An 8754-nucleotide genomic window follows, 5' to 3' on the forward strand; every position below is an offset into this window, starting at 1 on the left:
CCGAGGCCGGTCAAAAATACATTAATACTTAATTGCTCTCTATGCTGCCATTTGTAAATATTTTGGAAGAGTGGTGGTGGGGGGGGGGGGGGGGGGGGGGGTTCTTCCTCCTATTCTGAAAGTGTGGCTTCTGAGAATTTCCTATTTGGGAATTACGCATCAGACCAGTGTCTAGCCCGCCTTCCATAATTTATAAATGTAAGTGAAAGTCCTTATCAAAATTATATTCCTCTGTGTTTTTGTTTCCTGTTAATGATCACAAACATCCTTGGAATGAAAAACGGAAAACTCTTACTACATGTATATACAAAAACTAACAGGCATGATAAATATTAAAAAGGTGCCTTTTATACATGAAAAGAAAAGAAAAAATCATTCTGATAATGTAATATCCACACACAGACAATCTAGAGACTAATTAAAATGGATTATATGCATATCATTTGAAATTGATTTTATAATTAAAACCAAAAGTCTTTGTCTAAAACTATCCACTTTAAAAAAACAAAACAACACAAAGTTAAAACTCGACGTTTCGTCTGTATAATACAGACTTTTTCAAGAGTATGAGGAGAAACAGAAAACTCGCAGGTATAAAAGGTATAAATAGATTTTATATAGTCTAATTCCAACATACAAGTTTTTTAACTTGAATAAAATGAAAATTGGTCTATAAAAGGTGATCTCTTTTTAGTTGTCATGCCTGCTATTTGTATATAGAAAACAATTGTCATAATGTTTATGCAATTTCTATTTTTTATTCCAGAAAGTTTCAGAAATCATGTGTAATAATAAAAAACATGCGGTATAATGTTGATTAGGATCTTAGTTTATTATTTTGGGGAAAACCTAAATACAGTAACAAGTCATCCTCTTCATGGATTATTATATGCAATGATCAGAGTTAATTTTAACCATTACACTTCATGTAACCAGTACCTATTGATAAATATTCATTATTGTTAGTGTCCACATTTTGCTCTGTTTACCTATCTGTACATTAATTAGTGTGAATTGTTTAATATATATTTGTATATTTTCCTGTATTATGAGTCCGATTGTGTTCCACTTTTTCTATATAAAATATTTAATGTGTTTGTGGTTCTGTTTTTATTGTTTGGTTGATTTTGCACTACACAGTGTCACTTTATGTGTATATTGTTTTGCACTCCATGTCTGTCCTGCTGCTAATCAAAAAGAGTAGCCCATGAAGTGGTAACAGCGGGTTTCCTCCCTCAGTATCTGTGTGGTCATCAACCATATGTCTGATGCCACATAACCGTAAAAATGTGTTGAGTGCATCGTTAAATAAACCATTTCCTTCCAAGTCTGTCCATTATATAAAGTATTTGCTATCTGTTCAATAAAAGCAACCAGAAGCCAAGACTTTATTATCTAACATTTTCTGCCTTAAAGGGACGGGCCCTAGTTTTTAAAGACTAAGGCCTATTTTTTAATATTAGAGCCATTTATGATCACTGAAATCAAATATTACTAATAGTTTATTGTTTAGATTGTCCATGTCCGAATAACCGAAGTGTTTCTGGTCATCCTGGTGTTTTTAATGTCACAAAACGCATTTTTCATATTTTATAAAATGCACGTGCGTCTGAGAAGTAATGGTTATGGAGTCGTGTATTAGTCTAGTTTTAAGGACATTTCAACGTCACAGACTGTTTCAATCTGTTGTATCCAAATTTGTTACAGGTTTGTAAATTAACCAAACTTAGTGTCCATTTTTACGGGTTGAAACTAGGGTCTAGGTGAAACATGCTTTGGTGTTTAAAAACTAGGGTCTGTCCCTTTAATCTCTTGATTATGGGGAAATGTTGGGGGGTGTTGGTGGTTGGCTTTTGTTCGTTTATTATTTTATTTTATATTTTAATTGGCTATTTCTTGTTCCAGCCAGTGCACCACAACTGGCTTATCAAAGGCTGTGATAGTTGCTATCCTGTCTGGGGTGGTGCATATAAAAAATTGCTGCTAATAAAAAATGTAGCAGGTTTCCTCTCTTGGACTTTACCATAGTTTGACACCCAATAGCCGATGTATTTTTCGTGCTGGGGTGTTGTTAAATATTCATTCATTCATTCCTCTCTTAGACTATGTCGAAATTACCAAATGTTTGACATCCAATAGCAGATTATTAATAAATTAATGTGCTCTAGTGCTGTCGTTAAAGCAAACTTATTTTTTCATTGTCTACACCATGGGCTACTTTTTAGCAACAAGGAACTTTTATATGCATCATTCAAAATACAGAATAATACATACCATTGTAGATCATTGGCTGGAATGATAAATAACCCAATGGATCCACTGACGGATCGATCCTAGACTGACTGCACCTCGGGCAAGATATTTACCACTGGGTCATTTCCCACCCACCAGATCTAAAGGGAGATGAGAAGTAGGAGTTGAGAAGTAGGAGATGAGAAGTAGGAGTTGAGAAGTAGGAGATGAGAAGTAGGAGTTGCCAATACTGTAATTCTGATTTCATCCATATTTTTTATCTCCAAAATATTTATCGTCTCCTTAAAAACCATGTAAGCGTACGAGACAGGTGTGGAAATTCTCAAATTCGGGTGAAAACGCTAGATGTTCGGTCAAAATGTGCTAACCTGAGACCTTTTTACCATGTATTTTCATCATTCTAACCGCAAAATTAGTTGTAATCCATGTAAAAATGAGTAGTGATTGTTTGCAACCCTGTATAGCTGTATGACATTTTGGTTTAATTCGGGCAAAAACCAGCCTGCTCCTCCCCCCCCCCCCCCCCCCCCCCCCCTTACCTTAGTTGGAGACCGTATACCAATGATGAAAACCACCAAATGATTAAGTATAAATATTAAAATTGTACACGTTAGGTAATAACATCCTGGGTACATTATTGAAAATTCTTGCCTCAAGTGCTTTGGTAGTAGGATTAAACCCACTAACGGGCTTTGGTACATCTATTTTCTTTTTCCTTCCCAATCCGAATCGGTTGTATAGCAACGGCCATCGTATGTGTCGAAGAGTACATGTAAATAGCCATGGATTACTAAATCAACGTGCTTGTGGTGTCATTAAACGAAACAACAACCTTTATTTAAAGCCTTGACACGACTGTATAATCGGTAGGCTTGCTAGTATGCATGTTTAAGAATTTAGTATGAGAGTTGCATGTTGCTACATGACGACGATATCAGCTGAAAGCTTTTCATTTTCAGTGGTGGGTCAAAGTGGAAGTGGAATATATATTTAATAGCAATATTTATTTTTAACCGGTGTTCACGAAAATCTCGTTTTGTACATCTGCTAGTTTTAGTAGGCTATATTTGTTATGGCATCACGTGTTTCGTCTATATTGTAGAAAACCAATAGTAGGCCTAATGTACTTGAAGTTTTAGTGTGTGGGTGTTGGTGATGATTTTTAGTCTTTTTCTTTTTTATATAAGTTTTTTTTGGTGGGAAGGTGGGGATTAGTGGGGGGTTTTCTTACCTGTTTAATCTTAAGATAAAACCGGAATATAATTCCGTTGTTGAGCACTGTATCAACAACTCGCGTTTTATCTTTGATCAGTGCACTTTGACATCTCTCAACTAACACGGTGACATTACTGTAACGGTACGAGTAGGGGAGTTACCTGTACACAGCAGGTTACAACGAGACAATGGCAAACTGCTCACATCTTTTCTCAAGGTAAGATTTATTTTATACACCATATAAAATTACAATTATTCATTACCATGGACTTGCCACTTTATTGTTATATACAAAGAACGTGATGTCATCATTACACACTAGATGAAACTTAAGTACAAGAAACAAATATTTTAGATTATAAAGTGTTGGAGAGAGGGTGGGCGAAATCATTAGTAGGTTATCAGGTAAAAAGAAAAAGAAATCTCCGAAGCACCCTTTTTCAGTATTAGGTATGTGTTACCTTTGTTTATTTGATGATAGTGACATCCCTGGCGGGAAGACTGGTAGACCCTAAACTGGAAGTACAGTAAATTCAGATATGGACAGTGTTGAAGACGGAGCAGACTAACAAATGATGTATTCAACAACAGTTCTAAATGGGAACGTAGATTTAATTGTATGCTTTTTTAAATTACAAAATTATTATACATTTTTATATTCTAAAAGTAATTTGATGTACTGACTTGGTAAACTGTAACATATTTTGTATACGCCCTTGGTATGCCTTTAAACCCCAAACCGCTATTATTTAGTGTGGCCTAGTTTGCCCAAACCTCATAGTCCAATATATAATATCCTCGTGCCCAGTACACCATGGACTTTAGTGTCCTTGTCCACTATGTCATGAACATGATTTCCATTATTTACAACAAATGTATGTTGATAATATATATTGCAGATAAACCTATGTATAACAAAGACTGAAACATACAAAACACACACACACACACACACACACACACACACACACATACACACATATATATATATTCTTTCATTTATGTTGATTTTATTGCAGATAACCCTACAAGACAACCCATAAAAGAGCGGCGATTTGTATTAGTATGTAATACAAAACCCAGACAACTGAAATGTCCGCCGATCCACAAACTGTCGTCTGCTCGATGACGGAGTGCGAAAAAGTACAGAATCTGCTTCGATCCTACACACACATTCTGACGAAGGAGAGTGAAAAGGTGATTAGCAGGATAACTGACATCAGAGGTGACGTCGAGGACACTCTAGCGTCCAGGAAAACGCTCACCGGAGACATCAGGCTGTGGGAGAGGAACATGATCGCGGCAGTTCACGCTGAGGCCGAGAGATGCATCAACGATCTAAACGTCCAGGCTGACTTGCAGCTGACGAAGTTGAGAGATCTAGAGGAACAGCTACAGACTCTGCTGATGACTCTGAACGAGGTCTGTCTGAAGCTCAATATCCTGACCATCCAGACTTTCACAGAAAACAACATGGAACACACAGTGCGTAGCATTCGTAATAACATCAAGATGGAGTTGGAAAAATTGTGTTTTCCTGACCAATTCAATGCGACAAAATTATGCTTGGTTCCTAATATTACACCTGGTCAAAGTTTGGTGAATATAAGAAAGTGTCCACTGCTTTTGGATGAAAATAAACAAAATATATTTCATCCAGTTAGTATAGAAAAAACGATATCATTGGGTAAAACGATCAAGTCTAGAGTATCAGGTGATACGTTTTATCCTATGATAGGAGACATCGCCGTTGTACCTCCCGATAACGTCATCGTCGTTTGTGACTGGAAGAACCAGTGTCTGAAATCTTTCTATAAATCCTACAACAGTCGGCTCGCTATGTCCTTCAAGTCGCCATGTTTGTCAAGCGAACTGCAGGCGGAAGTGGACTGTGTTCCGTGGCATCTGGCTGCAATAAGCGACAACACGGTTGCCGTGACAACCAACCACCACCAGATCTTGCTTGTGGACGTCTGGCCCAGCCTCGCTCTCAAATCGCGGATACCAGTGAATCAGTTTTATCACGGAATACGTCTTGTCAACGAATCTAGTCTCGCTGTCAGTTACAACAAGAATAGCAACATTGTGGTGGACATAGTTTCGCACGAAGGTCGCGTGGTGCATACTATTAACACGGGAGTTGTGGGTGATGTCTGGAATACATGCATGGACGTCAGTTCAGATGAAGATGTTCTCATTGGTTCACGTTCGTGCGGCGTCTCGTGCTTCAGTCAGCAAAATGTTGTTAAATGGGTCTTCCCAGGACCCAATGGGCGAAACCTTAAACCTGTGAGTGTCTGTTCTATCGGAGCTGATAGGTTCATCGCCGTGGACAGATCTGGTAGGGTGGTCTGTATTAACAGCGTCTCAGCCGAGACTACTGTTCTAGTATCGAAACTAAGCGGAGTTATAGAACCTACGTGCGTCTATGTGACATCATCTTTGTTATGCCTTGCAGAATGGAGGTCTGGAAAGATAAAATTGTTTAATATAGACATGAATAAAAAGTAATGCGCGAGTCAACATGGAAAGTACTTCTCGATTAGAAGCTATATAGCTATGTAGATGGGACTAACGACATTTCATTTGTCATCATAGCTAATTTGTGAGGGTAGAAATGTGAGGCCTGGATTTTATAATATGTATTCGTTTCAAAAACAAGACTAAGAACACTGTTTCATCATCATCATCATCATCATCAAAATCAACAACAACATCAACAACAACAACAACATTACCAACATTAAATATTTATTATTATTATCATTTATAATAATTTATAAATCTGCTTTTACTGTTGTAGCGGGAAGTAGCTCAGTCCGTTTAACGACACGACTAGAGCACACTGATATATTAATCATCGGCTATTGGATGTAAAACATTGGGGTAATTTTGACATTTTGATTTCGTCATTTCATTGAGGAATTTTAAAGGTTGAGATGGTCTTAGAGAGTAATACCGCTACATATATCTCCATTAGTAGCATGGTGTCTTTTATATGCAAAATACCATAGACAGAAAAGCACATACCACGGCCTTTGATATACCAGTCGTGGTTATAAATAATCTGTGATCGAAACTTGCTAACAACACTAACAAAAAATGACAATGATGTCTACTGTCTTCGGTTAATTCTGTTGAGTTTATATGTGATCCCTCTGGTCGAGTTGATGCCGGTACATTTTTTCTCTTTCTTTCTTAAATTTATTTTGGTGCTTATATCCAATTAAGGTTCAAGCACGCTGTCCTGGGTACACACCTCAGCTATCTGAGCTGTCTGTCCAGGACAGTGAGTTAGTAGTTAGTGAGAGAGAAGAGGGTGTAATGGTCTTACACCTACCCACTGAGTCGTGAACATTCGCTCTGGGTGGGAAGCGGTACTGGGCTGCGAACCCTGTACCTACCAGCCTTATGTCCGATTGCCTAACCACGACACCTCCGAAGCCGGTACACTGTTTAAATCAATGTTATTGAACAGGTTACGGTTCCACACCACCATTAATTACTCCATGCAGTTCAATACAATTTCTATGTCAGAATATATTCTGTGAAAAATACAACACTGTCGAGAGGGTCATGTGACTACTAATTTTAGGGAGTGCTCTCAATTGACAAGGACTGTACAACAATCAACATAGGTCGACCACGACATTTTTCAGTCGGCCACTCGCATGTCTGAGCACCGCCCCGTGTTGCTATTATACAAGTGGCACTATACCACTTGCAGTGTTGCACAGTTTTTATCAGTTGGTACTACATATAACAAGTAACTTCAAACCAGTGGGTTATTTAAATACTACAGATGTCAATCAACTTGTAATCATCAAAGAAAGATTTCAAGAATGTTGTAGTATTTATTTTATAAGGAACTATTTCCTAAACCGGACTATATTAAGCTGTTACAGCAATTGGGGAATTGATAGGGCGAAAAGCCAAAAAAGACTGAGTAACCAGCCTCTTCAGTTCATCATCCCTTACATTAAACAAGCTGAAAACTAATTTGGGTCCAAGCTTTATCCGATATTACTATCCGTGTTCCTTGCAGTCATTCTCACAATACTCACATTCAGTCCCATGTTATATCTCTTTTTACACACCCCTTGGTCAGAACACTATGCGCTATTTTTTTTATAACACATGATTGTTTACACACGTACGTGTGGTAACAATTTCAAGACATACGACTAGCTGCTCCTAGGTGATGTCCAGGTCACCAATGTCATACGTCTAATAAAAACCAGCAAGGTGGAAATCGATTACACAGTGACGTATAGTTAACCTGGCAATCATGTGTCGGTGACGCGTAAGTCAGCTACAAATGCAACGGCTGTAAATAACTTTTTGTCGAAAGAGATGTTAAAATTTGCTGGACATTTTTTTTTTTTTTTTTTGATATGCAAGAAATAGAACAATACATTCGTGTCCGTTAGATATCATTTATCTGACAACTCGTTGTTTAGAAACGTATCAAACTCGCTTTCGCTCATTAGATACATTTTGAAACAAGTCGTTGTGAGATAAATGGTATCTAACGGCCACTGACATAGCTACATTAGCAGTGAATTACATTTTGATTTCAAATACCACGTGTTGCCTTATTTCTTGGCATCAGTATTATATATAATTTTCTTTCCTTACAATAAGCAAAACATCTGTGTGCCATTTAGTGACAAAGGAAAGTTACGTTATTTACTTGACTTATTTTATTTAACCTTTTCTCTGTTTCTCATCTATAAATATGCATTTCATTAACTAATTGGCGACGTCAAGTTTGTATATTTGTATATTTATTATTCCATTCGCTGTTTGGAGGGGCGGAACGTAGCCCAGTGGTAAAGCGCTCGCTTGATACGCGGTCGGTTTCGGGTCGATCCCAGTAAATGGGCCCATTGGGCTATTTCTCGTTCTAGCCAGTGCACTACGGCTGGTATATCAAAGGCCGTAGTGTGTGCTACTCTGTCTGTGGGATGGTGCATATAAAATACTTCTTACTATTAATGGAAAAATGTAGCGGGTTTCCTCTGTAAGACTATATGTCAGAATTACCAAATGTTTAACATCCAATAGCCGATGGGGGTGGAACGTAGCTCAGTGGTACAGCGCTCGCTTGATGCGCGGTCGGTCTGGGGTCGATCCCCGTTGGTGGGCCCATTGGGCTATTTCTCGTTCCAGCCAGTGCACCACGACTGGTATATTAAAGGCCGTGGTATGTGCTATCCTGTCTGTGGGATGGTGCATATAAAATATCCCTTGCTGCTAATCGAAAAGAGTAGCCCATGAAGTGTC

At 38.1% G+C, this 8754-nt stretch overlaps 1 protein-coding gene across 1 annotated transcript; it reads left to right on the forward strand.

Moving 5' to 3' along the window:
• The first annotated feature begins 3851 nt into the window (after positions 1-3851).
• Positions 3852-6444, forward strand: LOC121382228. Its single transcript, XM_041511756.1, has 2 exons — positions 3852-4085; positions 4488-6444. The coding sequence occupies exon 2, from the start codon at positions 4561-4563 to the stop codon at positions 5977-5979; it is 1419 nt and encodes a 472-aa protein (XP_041367690.1). The 5' UTR covers positions 3852-4085; positions 4488-4560; the 3' UTR covers positions 5980-6444.
• The last annotated feature ends 2310 nt before the right edge of the window (positions 6445-8754 follow it).

Source organism: Gigantopelta aegis, chromosome 9 (assembly GCF_016097555.1).
Source record: "Gigantopelta aegis isolate Gae_Host chromosome 9, Gae_host_genome, whole genome shotgun sequence".
Classification (NCBI taxonomy): Eukaryota; Metazoa; Mollusca; class Gastropoda; order Neomphalida; family Peltospiridae; genus Gigantopelta; species Gigantopelta aegis.

What these genes read in the sequence shown, in the direction of transcription:
- LOC121382228 (XM_041511756.1), top strand. Translation starts at nt 4,561, where the DNA reads ATGTCCGCCGATCCACAAACTGTCGTCTGCTCGATGACGGAGTGCGAA.